At 33.7% G+C, this 18,016-nt stretch overlaps 4 protein-coding genes and 1 long non-coding RNA gene across 6 annotated transcripts; 2 read left to right on the top strand and 3 right to left on the bottom strand.

Moving 5' to 3' along the window:
* Positions 1–502: 502 nt before the first annotated feature.
* LOC146934526 (casein kinase 1-like protein 3) lies at positions 503–4,682 on the bottom strand. 2 transcript variants are annotated; one of them, XM_085706421.1, is made up of 15 exons: positions 4,545–4,682; positions 4,411–4,451; positions 4,192–4,261; positions 3,947–4,095; positions 3,744–3,839; positions 3,446–3,516; positions 3,235–3,296; positions 3,088–3,151; positions 2,883–2,967; positions 2,658–2,784; positions 2,032–2,114; positions 1,835–1,892; positions 1,430–1,542; positions 1,098–1,300; positions 503–984 (listed from the first exon to the last, which is right to left on the bottom strand). In XM_085706421.1, exons 1-14 carry the CDS (start codon positions 4,618–4,620, stop codon positions 1,121–1,123), a joined length of 1,275 nt encoding a protein of 424 aa, XP_085562547.1. In that variant the 5' UTR covers positions 4,621–4,682; the 3' UTR covers positions 503–984; positions 1,098–1,120. The 2 variants fall into 2 exon arrangements, with proteins under 2 accessions (XP_085562547.1, XP_085562545.1); XM_085706419.1 differs by having other exon boundaries at positions 1,109–1,300.
* Positions 4,683–6,453: 1,771 nt separating this feature from the next.
* LOC146934525 (uncharacterized) lies at positions 6,454–7,032 on the top strand. Its single transcript, XM_085706418.1, has one exon. The coding sequence runs from the start codon at positions 6,531–6,533 to the stop codon at positions 6,933–6,935; it is 405 nt and encodes a 134-aa protein (XP_085562544.1). The 5' UTR covers positions 6,454–6,530; the 3' UTR covers positions 6,936–7,032.
* A 463-nt stretch (positions 7,033–7,495) lies between these two features.
* On the bottom strand, positions 7,496–9,339 carry LOC146934524 (putative xyloglucan endotransglucosylase/hydrolase protein 26). Its single transcript, XM_085706417.1, has 4 exons — positions 9,101–9,339; positions 8,505–8,605; positions 8,188–8,381; positions 7,496–8,062 (listed from the first exon to the last, which is right to left on the bottom strand). Exons 1-4 carry the CDS (start codon positions 9,267–9,269, stop codon positions 7,654–7,656), a joined length of 873 nt encoding a protein of 290 aa, XP_085562543.1. The 5' UTR covers positions 9,270–9,339; the 3' UTR covers positions 7,496–7,653.
* Positions 9,340–11,050: 1,711 nt separating this feature from the next.
* Positions 11,051–13,875, bottom strand: LOC146934523 (aldehyde oxidase GLOX1-like). Its single transcript, XM_085706416.1, has 3 exons — positions 13,175–13,875; positions 12,920–13,086; positions 11,051–12,586 (listed from the first exon to the last, which is right to left on the bottom strand). Exons 1-3 carry the CDS (start codon positions 13,763–13,765, stop codon positions 11,422–11,424), a joined length of 1,923 nt encoding a protein of 640 aa, XP_085562542.1. The 5' UTR covers positions 13,766–13,875; the 3' UTR covers positions 11,051–11,421.
* A 1,215-nt stretch (positions 13,876–15,090) lies between these two features.
* LOC146934522 (uncharacterized) lies at positions 15,091–17,633 on the top strand. Its single transcript, XR_015007792.1, has 2 exons — positions 15,091–15,505; positions 17,382–17,633. It is a non-coding gene; the product is annotated as an uncharacterized LOC146934522 (long non-coding RNA).
* Positions 17,634–18,016: the final 383 nt, after the last annotated feature.

The following is an 18,016-nucleotide window of genomic DNA, read 5'->3' as shown; positions in this document are numbered from 1 at the left end:
GCGGGACAGGTTTTTATTTCTTTTAATAAAAACTTCAAGATTTTAAACCAAAATGATGTCTTCTAAATGATGAGATACAGATCTTGATAATTAAGTCATCCGATCACCCAAATAAAAGGCAATCATGATATCATGTGAATGTGGCATTGATGCCACCAAGAACTGCCTTCAATACCTGACAAGAAACCATTATTTCAGTAACCTTTCAGCCAAAATATTTGCCTGTGTATTAATATAATTTCTAACCTGGTAAAATAACAAGAAAAAATGCAACTTACCATCATGAAAGACAGATGATGTGATTAAAGAAAATTAGTCTAAATGAGAACAATTGATATTGTGAAACTCCTTCAGTTTAGATATCTCTTATTCTAATAAATTATGCCAGCTGTAAAAATGCAAGTGTACTGTTTCTTATTTAGAGAGCAAACATGAACAAGTAAAAGGAGGAACAAAGACTATCAAAAACGGTGATTAGATATGTAAAAGAAAAAATCCTCTCAAAAAAAAAAACTATAAATACATTTGCAATTAATAATATTGTCAATCAGTTCAAAAAATTTAAACCAAAAGCTGCGTTGGCACTTATCATATGGCACGGGGATAATAATCATCAAGTAACATAACAGGAAAAGAAGCTACTTCACACATTAATGTTACATGAAACGCGAATACACAATGCTGTGTGCCACATCTGACATCTATGTACAGCACCGGGACCCAAGCCTGGATAGTCTGTATTTCATACTTCACAATTTTTTGTAGTCAGTCACCACAGGAAAGAAGCAACATGTAAAGGCCTCAAATAGGAGCTATGCAATTTGCCAACCTTCCAGCACAGTCACAGTCTCCATGTCCATGAATACACCACTTTAATATTCTTGACCAAACACTTTGGGAAAGATGCGATCAAACCACGTGTGCAGCTTCACATATCTATTCTTCTGGGAATCTTCATACGATTCAAGCCTGGAAATAGAAATACTACAAAATACAAATAAATAAGGATAGGTGTAGTTACAAAACTCACAGCAGCAAAAGGGACAAAACAACGGCATGAACCACACGTTTTTCCTAAAAAAATAAACAGCACGAACCAGAAAATTACCATGCTTGACATTCATTTGGAAGAAGATATGCGCTGCAGAGATGACATCCAGCTACTTGAAGGTCCAATTTTACTGGCTTGCCCATGTCCAGTGTTGGAAGGTTCAGCAGACAAGGCAGGGTTTAAGGGGTTCCTTTTTGAAGTACCAGCAGGAGCATAAGAAGCAGAGGCCATATTTGCTTCTCCAAAAATCTACCAAAAAGAGAATAATTACTAAATACCGATCTACTCAGTTTTAGACATAATGTTGTGTGATCTCTGAACAGTAAATTCAATGTTGCATCACAGGAAGAGTGAGTTTATTAAGGCAAGATGTCTTACATTCTTGTCACGAGGATTGTCAGAACTCAAGTTTCTACCGGCTGGTGATTTGAACTGAACTTTAACACCAGAACCAGTAGCATTTCCTGATCTAATTCGCTCTTCCCCATGCCCTGAATATGCATGAAAATCTTCCAATTAGGTCATAACAAACAAGATATTTTGTTTTAAAAAAATAATAATATTCATAAAGTAGAAAACTAAACGTCATTCCATCCATCTTCTAAGACAGGACTAAGACACAAAAGGATCCGATTCAGCCAACCTTGCAGGTTGTCAACAAAACTTAATTTTGTTGCCTTTACAATGACTTTTTCTAGCAACCAACAGACATTATTACTTCTTGATAAGAAACATCTATAATTTATAAAATCACATAACCTATTTAAGACACTGCACACAAACCTTGATGATTGTCAACATCCATTGCTACTGCATGACGGTTACTTGCACCAGGAACTGGCTGTGGTAAAGACAATTTTAATATTATCAGAAGCAAGGGAAGATTCAAGTTGCAAAACCATTAGTAACCCCTCAGTCCAATAAATGACAAGGAAGGCTCAAAGATGTATGCACAGAGACTAAAAATCAAATATACTCACAGATAAGGAAGGCTGAACTAAATTCTTCTGTGATTGCTGATACTTTAAAATGGTCCAATCAAAAACGAAATCAAATTCATAGCCTGACATACATAAAGGAAAAACAGAGAGGAAAAGTTATATTTGGTACCGAAGATCAGAGGGAGGAAAACCATGCATGTGTTTAAAATAATTAACAACTATGTATTAAATTTGAGTCCCCATTCTTGAGAAAACGAGGACTTCTCCTAATCTAACCTCCTCAATGTCCTTGCCACATGACCTCTTTGAAATCAAGAAGGATATTTTTTTATTCCTCTAAAATACTATTCCTTAAATTTAGCCAATCATAGGTTTTCAGTTACCAAAATCAAAACATTTTATACCCATATAATTAAAAATTTGGCAGATAAGTAAGCAAGTTACGTCTTCAGGTGTGTGAAATTTTTTGTTATAACTTGCTAGCTTACACCTACTCATTATTTCGCAGATGTAAGTTAGCAAGGTATACCTTCGGGTGTATTCGACAAATTTGTAGTTATAAAAGTTGAAAATAATGTCCATGCCCCCAAGAAACAATTGCAAAAGCAATCAAATGATATGGTTCAATCTTTTTTTATATTATTTGAAAAATGAAAAACAATCACCTTCACGAGCAAATAGGTCTCTAAATAAGCGCTTCAAGAATCCATAATCAGGCCGCTGATCAAATGTCAATGAGTGGCAGTAATGGAAGTATGAAGCAAACTCTACTGGATGAGATTTGCATAGTACCTTTTGGAAAGGGAAAAAAAAATTAGTATGCCAGTTATTTTACTTTATTCAGGGGGGAGGGGGTGCTTCACAACACACATAAATGCTTAAATACTGACCTCGATAGGAGTCGATACCTTCTTCTGACATATTTTTTCATACTTCTGTTTCTTTGTTGCAGCCCTTAGACCTTGCCAAGGAAGGCTAAACAAAAATAGTTACAAATTTAAAACTATAAGTCATGACATTTCATTATTGTCTCGAGAAACAGCGGGTTCTGGAAAAAATACTTCAGGAAAGATCATGTGGAACAGAATGCCATACCTTCCTCTAAGGAAGTACAGAAGTACATATCCTAGTGATTCCAAATCATCCCGTCTACTTTGCTCTAAAAAAAAATATAGTGAATGAGAATGTGTAAACATTTATTCAAGCTGAAAGGTTAATATATTCTTCTAACTTAAGACTTACCAATCCCAAGATGAGTATTGCAACTTGCATATCGAGCAGTCCCTGTTAAGCTTTTGTTCTCCCTGTAGGATATATTTGTTAGTCACAAAAACTAAGGAGGTGGGGATGTGAAAATAATTCATAATTAGATGAATGCAACTTACAAGATATAAATGTCGAAAATGAAAACAAAAATAAAAGAATGAAACAAAAATGGACACTGTAGAACTACCTGTAAGGGATGTGGCGATTGGTTGTGGATTCCCGATACCGTTTTGCTAGCCCAAAATCAATTATGTAAACCTGACAAAAACAGCACATAGATTTATGAATTGGACCAAAATATGGTTTATGATAGAACTGTATGGTGTAATTTGATCCATGCAGCCGACCCCACTTAGTGGAATAAGGCTTGGTTGTTGTTGTGACAAGAACAACAAAATTACACACACAAGTGAAACCATACTAAATAGCAACAAGTAGTTGACTGACGGGCAAGTTCAACTGGGTGGCAATAATAAGACAGTTACCTGGTTGGCCTTCCGACCAAGTCCCATGAGGAAGTTATCGGGTTTAATATCCCTATGCAAATATCCTTTAGAATGCACATATTCAATTCTAGTGATCTGCACATAAAAAATATGAAAAAAGAGATAAATTGAACGAATTAGCATCAAATATATGAAATAAGCATATAGTTTTGTGAAAAACATACAAGTCAGTAAGCATATACCATTTGATCAGCTAACATTAACACAGTCTTCAACGAAAACTTCCTTCCACAATAAACAAAAAGATCTTCAAGACTAGGCCCAAGTAAATCGATAGCAAGCACGTTATCCTCCCTATCTATGCCAAACCATTTTAAGCCTGGAATGCCACCTGCACCAAGAAACACGAAATCTCAAACTCATGACTCTAACCACTACCTCCTTAGAACAATACAAAAACAACTACTGAATATTGCAAAATGCATACTTCCTCCTTGAAGAATATTGTAGAGCTTGGCCTCGTAAAGCAACTGTGGATGCTTTGTTTTACTATTCTCCTGTAACGAATTAGCAATGTAACGTTAAGTTTTGGTGGATTAAGAAGCAAATTAGCAAAATAATAGATAATTGAATGATAATATTAAAAGTAAAATTGGAATATGCAAATTAGAGAGTGAGTATTAGGAAAAGCGTAGCAGAAACTTACGATTTTGACGGCGACGATTTCGAAGGTATCAATATGCGTAGCTGCGGAGAGAAATGAAAACGTTAAAAGAGTGATAAGAATAAAGAAAGAATCGTTGTGAATGAAAAGAAGAACGGAAGAGAGAGGATAGTCACCGAGGTAAATTTCACCGAAGGATCCACTTCCGATCTTGCGGCCAAGCTTGTAGCTGCCGCCAACGATGCGCTCCATGTTTTGAAGAAGGTTCCAGAATCTAGTGCAGGCTTGTGAGTGCGGCTTCGGCAATGGAGAATGAAGGAGAAACCAGAGCCACAAACCAGAGTATATTATTATACTGTAGAGACTAGAGACAAAGAGAAGCCCACGGGCCACAATAGGAGGGTATATTCGTCATTTTATGTATTCTTGTAGTAACTAACTTGTTCACGGGGGACTTTGTCTCTTTAATGACTTGTGTAACTGTACAACCTTTTGTTTCCCTCGTGTGTATGTGTGTGTGTGTGTGTTCAGTGTTAACTTACTTTGATTGTGTTGTTTCACATAGGTTAAAAACAAAACTACTGTTTCATATGACCATTGAATCCTAACCAAATCAATAAAACCAATTAGATCCTAAATCAATAAAACAAAATTCAACTTCCCCTAAAAAACAAGACTTCAACTTAACTCCAGTTGTCAATTGAGATAGGTGGATTGTCTTTTATAATTTAGTTGATTGATAGTTTAGAAGGAAAAAAAAAATTCAATTGACAAAAACATTGCATTGCATGTAATAAGTAGAATTGATGTTCGAACTCGATTACTTATTGCATTTATAGCATTAGACTACTTGATAAAAATAAAAGACTGCATTTATAGTATTAGACTATTTGATATATATATATAAAGACTTTGTATTACTCTCTTCGGTTTATATTTATAAGTAAAAATTGATATTATTTAATATCTAATGTATTTGATATATATTATAGATCGATTACATTAGATATTCAATAAACCTAATAAATGGTCCGGGGTTCGAACCCGGCCACCACAAAAAAAAAAAAAAAAACCTAACAATTTTTTTTTATTTTTTTATAAATGTATTCCTGCATAGTATTATTTTATTGTTTGAGAAGATTAAACTTATTATTTTATTTTTTTAAAGGTAAACTTATTATTTTACTGTTTCTTCATAATGTTATTTAATTTTAATAAAAAAATTACAATTGCAATTTTTTTTGAGAAAAATTACAATTGAGACGTGAATATCAAAAAACTTATCCAAAATAAATTATTTTAACAATTCATCCAAATTTAACATCATTTATGTTTTTTTTAATAAAACATAAGTTTTTTTTAATAAATTATTCTATGCTATTGTTTCTAGTATTATTTATCAGCTATCTTTACATTCCAACTTCGAGGTGAAGTTTGTTAGGATGCAAGCGAACATGGTTGCTCATACTTTAGTTAGGGCGGCCTGTTCTTGGGCTAGTCACCGTATTTTTGATTCTTATCCTTCTTGTATTGAACCTTGGTTGATTAATGATAATAGTTAAATTTGTTTTGGTCAAAAAAAAACATTACGTATGATTTTTGGGCCCATATGATTTAGATTTCAAAAAATAGATTTTTCTTTGTATTTCTAAAAATGGATGTTTTAGAAATTTATTCAAAAATAGAAAAAATTATTTCAAACTCATTTAGTATAATTTAAAAATGAGATTTTGACATTCACTAACTTAAATACTCATTTTTAGAGATTTTACATAGTAAAAATCACATATTTTTTCAAAGTGACATCTTTCAAAAATGATTTTTATGAAAAGCTATTTGAAATTTTTTTTAGAGATTTTTCAAAATTTTAGTATCCAAAATTTTTTTTAACAAAATGATTAGAATTACATTTTAAAATAAATTATTCAATCGGATTTTTCATTCAAAACTTTTCTTAAATATTTCTTGTTAAAATTTATTTAGCAAAAAGGTATTACACTATAAAAATCTATTTAAAAAAAAAAAACTAAAATAAACGGGCCCTTTATATTTGGACAATTTTATCACAAATTTTTTTTTTTTTTTTTGTTGGAAGAATCTCAAAATCAATGTTATACCTCTATGTTTGACTGCAGAACTACTGAAGAATTGGAGGTGCAAAGATGGAGAAGATGATCGCAGTAGGCATAGTATGGGGCGCAACAAACGCTATCATGCGCCGTGGTGCACTTCTCTGGGACGAAGCACTCAAATCCTCCTCCAAACAACCACATCCTCCCTCAACAAATCTCTCCCAAAAAATCTCAAACTCTCTACGCAACTGGCTCAAGCTTCTTTCGATCTGGCAATACTCCATCCCCTTTCTCATCAACCTCTCCGCCTCCGCCACTTTCTTCTCCATTCTCTCCGATGCTCCTCTCTCCCTCGCCGTCCCCGTCACCAACGCCACCACCTTTGCCTCCACCGCTCTCTTTGCTACTCTCCTTGGTGAACAATCCAACCTCCCTCGCACTTTCTTCGGTACCGCTCTCATCATCATCGGCATTTGCTTATGTATCAATTCCTAACTTCCTTTCATTCCGTTTCGCTATTATTTTTTTTTTTTTGTAAAATATTATGTGTAATTGGATTTATGAAATTCAAATTCAATTATATATCTTGTAGCACTGAAACTTCTAATCGAAGCCTATACACATGATTGCATTCAATTTTGTCATTTTTTTACTCCCTCCGTTTCAAAATGAGTGTCGCTTTAGCCAAAAAAAATTGTTTCAAAATGAGTGTCGCTTTCAGTTTCCAATGCAATAATAACTTTTTCTTTTCAATTGTACCCTCCAATTAATACTCTGCACACTACTTCCAAAGTATTATTTTTAAAACTAACCAATAGTTAATAAGGATAATTTGGTAAAATAATCATTCTCTTTCTCTTAATCATTGCATTTCTTAATATGTGTGTAAACACCTAAAACGACACTCATTTTGAAACGGAGGGAGTAAAAATTATTATAGGTGTGAGGTGTCGGCGTGTCAGCTTTAGTAGATTATATATCCTTAGCTTAGGGTTCATGTTTGATATGAATGAGTATTTAGTTGAGTAACATAGAAGTGTACAACAAGCATCGTGTTCATGGAAATTTATTATCATTTCATTTATTATAAGATAATAGTTTGATTCAATTCAATACAAAATGAAATCAGTAAATCACCAAGACTGTGACAAATTGCAAAGAAATGGCTATTTATGGCAAATGCTTAGATTAGAATTAGAACTATAATTTAGGATTAGAATTGTGTTTTGAAGCATTCATGAGGGATGTGTCCATTGAATCTTTTGTAATCTTTGCAATAGTCATAGGTCATGAAATTCTTCTTCACCCAATTCAACTGCCTTATCATGCCATAACTAAGGTGTTTGTATACTGAAGATGTCCACCAATTTGCTTTGACATTAGAGGCACATTGATTAATGCTTGCTGCTCCATTCCACTTACAAGCCCTTGCTCTGAAATGATGAAACCCTACTTTGAATGGTGCATTGCTCCAATCGGTTTTCACAAGCCCGCCTCTTGTTGCCCAGTTATCTGCATTCCATAGGCTTGTATAAACCCTCATTCCTTGCTTGTTTGGATAAGCAATGCCTTCGTGTTCGTAGTTCCTGAAAACCCGTATTGGTATGCTATCAACATACCACCTGAAATAATAGTCATGATGATCATATAGATCAAGCAATTAGATGGTAAATTGGGTGTTAATATTATATTAGTTCTTTGCCATGTAACTGAGAAGGTGAATTAACTTTGTTCTGTTACAACTTACACAATTTCTGTGGGATTCCAGTGAATGGTGTAATTGTGAAAATCAGCTGTTGGGTCAAACCAGAGGTGAAATTGTTGCTCTCTGCTCCCTTTTCCTTGTGTAAATAGGTTAGTATTCACTGTGTATGGTTGTCCTGTACTATTACCTAAGAACTCAAAATCTATCTCATCATGCTGGCTTCCTGTCGAAGATAACTGTGCGGATTTTATGTTAGATCTTACTGTTCTGGAGTACATTTAAATTTTGTCTCTTTTTGGGGGTGATTTATAAAAGAGATTATGGCTGTGTTATAGTTCTTGTAGATCAAGTGAACTTACATAGTAGGCTGTGACTATTCCTGCGGAATTACCAGGTATCAGCTTTATTAACATTTCAATACTTCCAAATAAGAAAGATCTCTTTGAGCGAGCAGCTGATCCTGAAATTCAAAGGCAACAACCATGTAATATTTCCAGATTAGCCAATAAACCGATGAATATGTTTCTCTCAGTTTAATCACTTTACTGCAGTTTGCATAATGTTTAGTCAGATTGCAAATATTAAGCGATACATGAACATTTTTTTGGTACAATGGAGAAAAAAGAAAAGGAAACAAAACTAGAAAAAAGAACAATAGAAAAGGAAAGAAAGCCTAAGCACGTGGGAAAAGGATCCTCATAGCATCAGCCTTAAGAAAGCCATGAGAAAACCTTCTTTTCTTTAGCAAGAAAATCAGCACTAAAGTTCCCTTCATGAAGAATGTGGCAAATTCTCTGGTATTAGGCAATAATATCATTTTTCCCCCCACTAAATGTTCATTTGCAACATTTTGATAAAGACAATAAATTTTTAATTTCACAACTCTTATATCTTACAAGAATACAGAAACCTATTGAAACCAAAACTGATGCGTGGTAAATATAAATTTTTTCACCTGAGGTTTTATCTAAGACTAGGTGAAGATCTTCACCCACAATTGATGCATGTTGAGCACCCCAGGTGAGGTACATGCTTTTTGTAAAGTTGGCATTCACCTGGATTATGTTGGTTATCATCAATGCAAAGATAAAAAAAGCTACCAACATTTTTTCAAATTTGATCATGTTTACTCGAATGAATACTTTCACCTACGCGGTTTTTATGAAGTTAAAAACTTGGACGATATATCATTGGTTGCCTTGGTGTTGTGTTTATATAGTTAATTAGTCTGTGGATATATTGACCTCTTCATGGGATTTATCGTCATGACATTATTACTTCTAAAACGGAGAGCCTAAAGAATTTATTTCAGGATTCATAAATAAGTTGGCTCCTGATCGGGTACATCAAGTGTCTGGTTCCATTATGTTGTTTCATTTTTTAAAATTGGCACCTAGCTACCTCATCCATGGGGGTATTTTGATTCGTGCGCGTAAGGCTCATGGGAAGCTGGTGTGGTGATCCCAGGAACCAAGCTGGAATACTGAGGGAACATCATTTCGTGCACGAGACTATTAGGGTGTTGTGCAATGAGACGAGAATATGATAGAAACTTTTCTCACTCTCCATGTTTTTATAAAGGTTCTTTCAAAAAAAATGTTTTTATAAAGGTGACGACTATATTGACCATCAATCAAATATGGAAAGAGTTACACGTATTGAATTCACACTAATAAAAATTATTCATTTGTCTTTTGCTATTTATGTTAGGGGAAAAAATAAATGATTTTGATTGGTGTCGATTCAACATGGATAACTCTATCTATGTTGTACTCATGGGTAAATAAGAGACAAATTGTCCTTTAAAAATCATATAATTTGGGTATTTTTGGTTGACAAAGCGGTGCAAAAATTACATTATTTTAGATGTGTATATTGAAGTGATGTTGGGTGGAGAAAATTTTCTAACCACAATCTTTATTTGAATAAATAGTCAATTTAATCCTTAAACTATAACACTCTCATCAATTTGGTCTCTAAACTATTAAAATCAAGGCTTAATTGAACCATCAGTCTCTTAACTTATTTCTTTGTTTCGATTTGGTTACATAACTCTTAATTTTTACAAACTGGTCCCTCATCTCACCTGTCGCTAATCAACGTGGTCCCTTCCGTTAGTTTTTTTTCTTTTCAAAAAACTTTAAGTCTAGTTAGGGAAAATGGTGTAACATTTGAAGGTGAAGGAATTCATAGAATGGGTGTAGATGAAAATAATGATGACTGTGTTTTCGATGCTTGATTCGACATGCTTGCAGAAAAATGGATAAGATGAAGGAGAAAGAAGAAGAAATGGAGAGAGAGGCGGAGAAGAATAAAATTGGAAGAAGATGAACCCTAATTTTTATTCGTCAAATTTTTATCCCTTTATATACTGCTGAATCATACAAGCCATATCATCTCAAGTTTTCGACAACGGGCATGCCACATGTACAAATCTAACGTTTTATGAAGAAAAAAAACTAACGGAAGGGACCACGTTGATTAAAGGCAGGTGAGTTGAGGGACCAGTTTGTAAAAATTAAGAGTTCTGAGACTAAATCGAAACAAAGAAATAAGTTAAAGGATCGTAAACTATACTTTAATCTATTATTTTGGTTCCTATGGAGGGACAAAATTGATGGGTGGAAGTATAGTTTAAGAACCTTTAGGTTTTCTCAAGTATATACCCTTACCATCACCGTATCAAGAGTTTTAAAACTTTCATAAGTTGTCGTATTTTTGAGACACTTGAAAGACTTTTTATTGGAATTATTCACGACAACAAATGATATTTGTAGAACTATTTTGTGAGAATTTTTGAACAACTCTTTCTTACTTACATTATGTTCTTATTATATCTCTTCTTTTCTCTATTGTTTTTGATCAATAAAAAGAGAGAGAAAAATGAAAGTTGTCACAAAAGATATCACAAAATGGTTGTACAAATATCATTACTCATTCACAACACACATTTAAGCAAGTGGGTGATTTGAATTGGATACAAATTACAATAAAACTCATATATCAATAAATTTTACAAGTATTCAGTCAGGTCCAAATTGATAAGTAGAGACCTATTGAAGAATAATGAGCAGTGATATATGATATTAAACTATCATATAAGAACGTTTTTTTTTTCTTTCATAAACATTCTTTGTATGGTTAACCAATAACACACTTGAAAATATGTTCTTCTCTTTTCAAGTTTACAGATTTGCTTTTAAAAATGAATAGAATTATAAAAAAGAAGATAAAAGAATAATAATGAATGCCCGATAAATAGAGGTTATTCTACTTCTACTGAATGCGCACCCATGTTCCTGTGCTAGGTATGCCACGGTGGACAACAAAGAGCAAGTAGTATCCTGGAGGAGCAATAGCCCCAGATGGTGGCGCCGCCATCCTAACGGTGTAACTTCCAGGTTCTTGCTCAACGAGCTCATCGATCTTGAGAATTATAAGCCTCTGACCCATGGAGAAACCATGAGTAGTGAAAGGTGGTGCATACATTGTCACCTTTATATCTTTAGCTGTCAACCCAGCCCCATCTTCCACTGAAAATTTTGTTTCAAATAAATCTCCATACTTTAACTCTTTTTTAGTTGCATCTTCATTGATTTGTGGCCTATACTTATTAAAAGCCTCATCCAAATAAGGAGGAGAGAATGCTTCAACTCTAGTCTCAGTTGGATACTTATCATTATCTTTATAAGTTTCGTGTGTGTTGCTTCCACTAACCCAAATCTTACCATTAGGAAGCACAGCAGAAGTTGAATGATACATTCTTGCAATTTGAGTAGCCATCATCACCTTAAACCTCAAACCCTTAGGCTTATCTGGATTATACAACACAGGTGTGTAATTTGGCTGATCAGCATCCCACCATGCAGATGTACCGTATTGTGCACCATTGATGAACAATAGTTCTCCATTTGGGAGGATAAGAGCATCTCCCATGGTTCTCCTTGATGGCATCATTTCAGAATCCCATTTAGGGTTAGGTTCGGTGATTGTTAACCTATTGCAATCTTGAAGAGCTGGAAGGAATATTTTCTTTTGTTCGGCTAACTCGAAAGCATTATGGAGGTTGCCGCCACAAACGATGACTTCTGCCTTGGTGGTTTCAGCATTGAGGTCTATTGGGAGGAGAGCCGACTGACCGGAGGCCGGGTAGTTACGCGAGCCGCCAGGTAAAACAGGGAAGGTACGTACTACTTTGTTGGTGGTGGGGTTCAAAAGGAGGGAGCGGTTGTTTGAAAAGATGAAGAGGTTTCCGTCTGGGGCAAGATGAACAAAAGGGTACAAGTTGTTCTCGTCTATGTCAGATGTTTCGTATAGGAATGGAAAAAGGTTAGGTTTTCCACTTTTTTGTCCTTCTTGTGGGATGAATTCGTAGCTAAATGATCTCCGTCCTCCTATCACCATGAATTCTCCATTTGGAAGAAGTTGTTGAGTTCCATACCTATTAATTCATTATAATCAAATTAGATCACATGTAGTTATGAAAAAAAAAAATACAAAAAATTAGATCAACTGTTTGAATAAACATCTGATCAATTAAACGTTTAAGTGTTTTTGTATAAATTATTTCTATAAGCGTTTCATATAAGTCATAATTTACTTTCATAAGCTGTCCTTAAAAGTTTATGGAAGTAAGTTAAAAATATTTTATGTACCTGCCATGAACCATTTCTATAAGTTCTTCTAAACAGTTTCATAAGAACTTATATCAATATTGCTTCAAATGGCATATTAAGAGAAAATATATCACAAATTTCATAGTTGAGTTGCATACCATCTATTTTCAGACAATGTCCCGTCATATTCTCTCCATTCACAGTTTTGGCAACCGCCACCATAGTATCTGATTGTTTTTTCCCCCTCCATGAAACCACCAGTACTCACGAGTGTACCGTCAGGTGCAAGTCCGCCGGAGGAACACCAGGGATCTCCTCCAATCATCTAATGATATTTAGCAAATTTATAATTCATTCTTTTTCATGTTAACGAAAATGGTAAGAATATATACAATAATAATGATGGTACAAACCTTGAGTGGTCTAACTTGATTTGTTTCAATATCATATTCAGCTGAATGAGCAAAACAATCAATTTTATCTTCTTGAGTCTTCAAATCTTTGTATGGCACACATGGCACCCCATTTGGTAATTTGATTCTTGACACACGATAAATCAAAGCATCTATGATAATGATCTTATTTGTAGGCAACAAATTAATATGCATCGCCGATACTCCAGAATCCGGTGAAATTAGGTCCCAACGACCAATAGAAGCTAATTCGAAATCAACTTTTTTGGCCACCTCTTCTACGGGCCTAAGAAGATCTTCTTCTACAGGCTTAAGATCTTTAAAAGTGGGAGTGTCATTGTTCCCGTAGTTGTTATTACCATCATCACCATTATCATATAATGGTGGATTGTTGTCGCCGTAGTTGTTATTATTACCATCATCATTGTCATATAATGGTGGAAGGTATGGGACTGTGAATAGGCTATTCTTAAAAATCTTGTGATGATCTTTTGATTTTTTGATTTTGATTTTCTTTTTAGTTTTATGTTTGGCATCCACGGCAAGGAACAAAAGAACGAGAATGAAAACAACCTTGTAAAAATTTGTCATTGTGGATGATGAGAAACCTTAAACAAATGATGAATTTGGACCCAGACACTCTTTAACGAGGCTTGTAAATTACAAGCCTCTGTTTAAGGTGCCTGTTCTTTAAAAAAGGTTCTGTCAAAATAATGCATCTTGATAGGTTTTAATAGCCGTAGGGTAGAGAAATCTATGCATTTGCCAATATAGAAAATGGTTTCGACCTTTTTTTAGAGGGGACGCGCTTAGAAACCGTTGTGCTATATGTTAAGGGATGGACGACAATATAGCAAAGCACCAAGAATATTTTTTGAGTTGTACTCAAAACAGAAAAATTCAACTTAAAATGTGTGTGTAATAATCATTTTCGGGACAGCATTTGTTAAGTGGCAAAATATGTTACAACTTTTTACCAAAATACATTATGTGAGTCATAATAATTATTAGGGTTAATAGTGTTTTACCCCTTTGTAATATAGGACATTTCCGGTTCTCCCCCTTGTAAAATTTTCTTTTTGGATTCCGTTCTTGTAATTTGAAGTTTTTTGATTTTGTACCTTCATGAGCAATGATAGTTAGTTACCCCCCTGCCATATCATCGATTTTGTACAGTTAAAATTCATGAAGGTACAAAACCAAAAAACTTTTTGGATTTCGTCCTTGTAATTTGAAGTGTAACTAACTCTTAACCATATTATTATTACTCAAATTTGCAAGCATAAAACTAGAGATTTGATTTTATATTTTGTGTCAATTCATTTAATTTTTTTGTGTCAATTCATTTAATTTGAAGTTTTTTGGTTTTTTCCTTAATAATATGGTTAAGAGTTAGTTACACTTTTTTTTTAAAAGAAGAGTTAGTTACTCTTAACCATGTATAGAATTTGAGCAATGATAGTTGTACATCCATTTGATGGAGCAACTCTTCGATGGACACAAGGATATGGATCCACTATTTGGTCACACACACATAAAAAGAAAAAAAAGTAGAAACAATAATAATTAAATTATCATTAATTTTCAAATGGTTATAGCATGTCCATTTTTTTGTGTGTGTGACCAAATAGAGGGTCCAAATTCTTGTGTTCATCCAAGAATTATTCCATTTCATGACAATTTTAGTGACAACCTTGTTTTTCTCTCTTCTTATTGGTAAAAAACAATGGAGAAAGAAAAAAGAAGATAGATGATAAGAACATCATGTGAGTATAAGAGAGAAAGTTATATAAAAATTGTTCAATAGTTGTACAAATATCATTTCTCGTAAAATTAGCAATGATAGTTGTACAACTATAATGGTTGATGTTTGAGGGAAAATATAATGGTTGATGTTGAAAAATGTTTGGTGGACATTCAAAGAATGATGATAGATGAATAAGCACACATTTGTTTCCACGGAAGGAATGGTAGCGAACGTACGTCTACTAGAAGTTGAGATGGGATTTTTAGCTGAGCAGTGATAGGTATACCACCATAGGTGCCAATACACCTTGTACCACCCTTGTGTGGCAATACCATTAATAATAAAAAAATCAATCAATTCCATGTCAAAAAACAATCAAAGATGACAAAAAAAATAAAATTTTAGCCGTACCCTCTCTCTTTCAATTCATTCGGTGGATAATTTCTCTCTCACCCTAGTTCCATCCATTCCGCCACCACCATTCATTCCGCCACACCCTTCCTTCCGTCATACCCTAGCCGCGCGCCGCCGTCTCCTTCTTCATCTCCGACGATCTCTTTCACGGTGTTCCCTTTTCAACTCAGGTATTTTCTTCCATATTCCTCTTCCTCTTGGCTGTTACATTTGTGATTTATGTAAGATCTTCACTGAGATCTTGGGTGATCTAATGTTCTTTGCTCCTCACTGTTATCTAATTTGAATTAGATTTAAGCATTTCTTTGAAACAAAATTAAGTATTTCATTGAATATTCTTACATTATAGTAATGTTTTATTGAGTGATAAAGTTTGTTGACAGTCTTTGAAGTTTGGTTTAGTCTCTTGGTAAATTCATAGATTTCAATTATTAAAGAAAACTGTATGTTAGAAATTGATTTTTTAAAACAATTTGGTGTATGAAAAGCAAAGATAATGAACATATATTATATAGTAGCAGACATAGTTATTAACAAAAAAAGGTTTTAAAAAACGGTCCAGTAGCGCGATTTCGCCGTCACAAAACGGTCACGACAGCCACCGATACCGTTTTCATGGAGTGAACCAAGACCACAGGCGAATTACTAGGTTCTAAATTATAATACTTAGGCAAATTACTATTATGTCTAGCTTTTATCTGAATGAATGACCATCTAATTTTGTTTATGAATATTAAGAATTGACTTGTGAATCTCAATGAATGACTTGCTTCAAATGTCTATGAAAATTGAATTGTTGAAATTGAGATTCAGATTTTTTAAAATTGGATTCAACTGGTTTGATATTTACTTAATGATGATTTTGCTTATTGTAGTAAGATTGATGTGTATTGGGATCTTTCTTCAGCAAAATATGGGGCTTTTTACCTTATTATGTTGAAGTACTTGCCGATCTTTGATGTTTAATGTATTTGAACTTGTTATTGGATGGGTCTTGATGAGTATATAATGGCCCTTAAAACTTCCTTTTGCTCTTGTATTGTATATGTATGATTATGTTCCCATAGTTCTTGAACAAGGGATATTTTCTATAGTTCTAATGATCAAGTACTCTTTCTAGTATAATCTGAAGTTCAAAAATATAGGTGTACCTTTGATTTTATTTTTACTTTGAAGTTTCTTTGATTTCATTACTGCTGCTTTAAATTGGAATAAGCGTAAGTTTCCTGTGTTTTTCTAGATTATTGATATTATTTCTTTTAGTCTATTTTGTCTATAGATTCTTACTACTCGTTTTTAATAAACAATTTTTTTGAAAATATAAGGCATAGGTAGTAAATCAAAATGGCTACAATAAGATTATTCAAATGACACTTTTAACATTTTGTGAAGAACACCACCTTATACTCACTACAACATGATGGTGTGAGTTGAGTGAAAAAATGGAAGGGTCGTGGAAATTATAAGGTGTATGAGTTGAGTGACTATGTTAACAAAAATTCTTACTTGTGAACTCAATTCTTTTGTACTCATATTGCAGCAAAAACTCACTTGATACACAACAATAATTGCAGCTGATGAATATTGTCAATCTTTGACAGACTTATGGAAAACTAACGAAAAATGAGACTGAATTAACCATGTTTTATCAAAGGTGTAATCACTTTTTATTTTCATGCCCAGTTTGTGTCTTTCTCACTATTTGTCCACATGCTTTCTGCAAAAGTAATTCCTTTGAGGCACAATGGTGAATCTTGTCTGATGAGCATGAGTGAGAGGTGAATTATTTTTTCTCTTTGATAATTTGGGTGGAGATGGTGTTTTAAGGTGTATATTTTTTTTTTGTGACTGCATAGTTTTTTTAAAAGAGTTACAGATCTTGTAGTGGTTTATTTGATTGTAGTCCTAGTATTGTTTGTGAGGTTCTGCTTTGGTATTGCTTGTTCCTGCCTTGTTGTGCAAATGTGTTGTTCCTATCATTTGCTCTTGATTACTTGCATTTTTGTTGAATGTGGCTTCACTAATTTAAAGCTTTTGATGACACAGAGAGCTTGGTATAGCCCGCTTGGTCAGTTTTTTGTGTGGCAAAGGAGTTCTGTAAAATGTGTCAGAGTTAGCCGTGGTAACACTGTCGAACTTATTTTAAATATGTTTCAGATGCTTGCTATGAAATTATTAAGTTGTGCCAAAATTATGTAATGGCATTGATTCTTGGATTTATTTGAAGTAAATGCATTAGGTGTAAATCGATTGTTGTAATATGTTGAAGCAATTACAATGATTATATTTTGTTGATGATTTTATTTGCAAGTCGGTACGAAATAAAAGGTTCTATGATGATATTTTGTTATTAAATAAGTGTGTATTAAGTTATGATTTACTATAATCATGTAATATGAGAGAAAAAACAGCAAAAAACTAGATTTTGAATCGGGTGAACAGATCTAAAATGTGTATTTTTAAATCGGATCAATATAACCACAAATTTTCAAAGGTGTAACCATTTTATTTTTGCGTTTAAAATTGGTCGTCTTTAAGTGTACCAACCTTACAACAACAAACTAATGCAATTAAGAGTCCAAGATACATGGAAGATGATTACTTTTTTTATTTCACAAATAAATTGGATTGAAATGTTATTGTTTACACATGAAAATTACAGATAGTCAAAGAAATGAACA

This window comes from Medicago sativa, chromosome 4 (assembly GCF_051527215.1).
Source record: "Medicago sativa cultivar Bolivia chromosome 4, Bolivia_mono, whole genome shotgun sequence".
Taxonomy (NCBI): Eukaryota; Viridiplantae; Streptophyta; class Magnoliopsida; order Fabales; family Fabaceae; genus Medicago; species Medicago sativa.
This window is presented reverse-complemented; position numbering and strand designations above follow the sequence as displayed.

Excerpts from the sequence above, each read along its gene's own strand:
- LOC146934526 (XM_085706421.1), bottom strand. The coding sequence starts at position 4,620 with ATGGAGCGCATCGTTGGCGGCAGCTACAAGCTTGGCCGCAAGATCGGA. Across the intron at positions 4,452-4,544 it reads CTTCGGTGAAATTTACCTCG|CTACGCATATTGATACCTTC; the intron begins GTGACTATCCTC and ends TTCTCTCCGCAG. Across the intron at positions 2,115-2,657 it reads AGACCTATTTGCTCGTGAAG|GCTATGAATTTGATTTCGTT; the intron begins GTGATTGTTTTT and ends TATGTATGTCAG.
- LOC146934523 (XM_085706416.1), bottom strand. The coding sequence starts at position 13,765 with ATGACAAATTTTTACAAGGTTGTTTTCATTCTCGTTCTTTTGTTCCTT. Across the intron at positions 13,087-13,174 it reads ATCAAGTTAGACCACTCAAG|ATGATTGGAGGAGATCCCTG; the intron begins GTTTGTACCATC and ends AAATATCATTAG. Across the intron at positions 12,587-12,919 it reads ACATTGTCTGAAAATAGATG|GTATGGAACTCAACAACTTC; the intron begins GTATGCAACTCA and ends ATGAATTAATAG.
- LOC146934525 (XM_085706418.1), top strand. The coding sequence starts at position 6,531 with ATGGAGAAGATGATCGCAGTAGGCATAGTATGGGGCGCAACAAACGCT.
- LOC146934524 (XM_085706417.1), bottom strand. The coding sequence starts at position 9,269 with ATGATCAAATTTGAAAAAATGTTGGTAGCTTTTTTTATCTTTGCATTG. Across the intron at positions 8,606-9,100 it reads AGTCTTAGATAAAACCTCAG|GATCAGCTGCTCGCTCAAAG; the intron begins GTGAAAAAATTT and ends TTTGAATTTCAG. Across the intron at positions 8,063-8,187 it reads TGGAATCCCACAGAAATTGT|GTGGTATGTTGATAGCATAC; the intron begins GTAAGTTGTAAC and ends CTATTATTTCAG.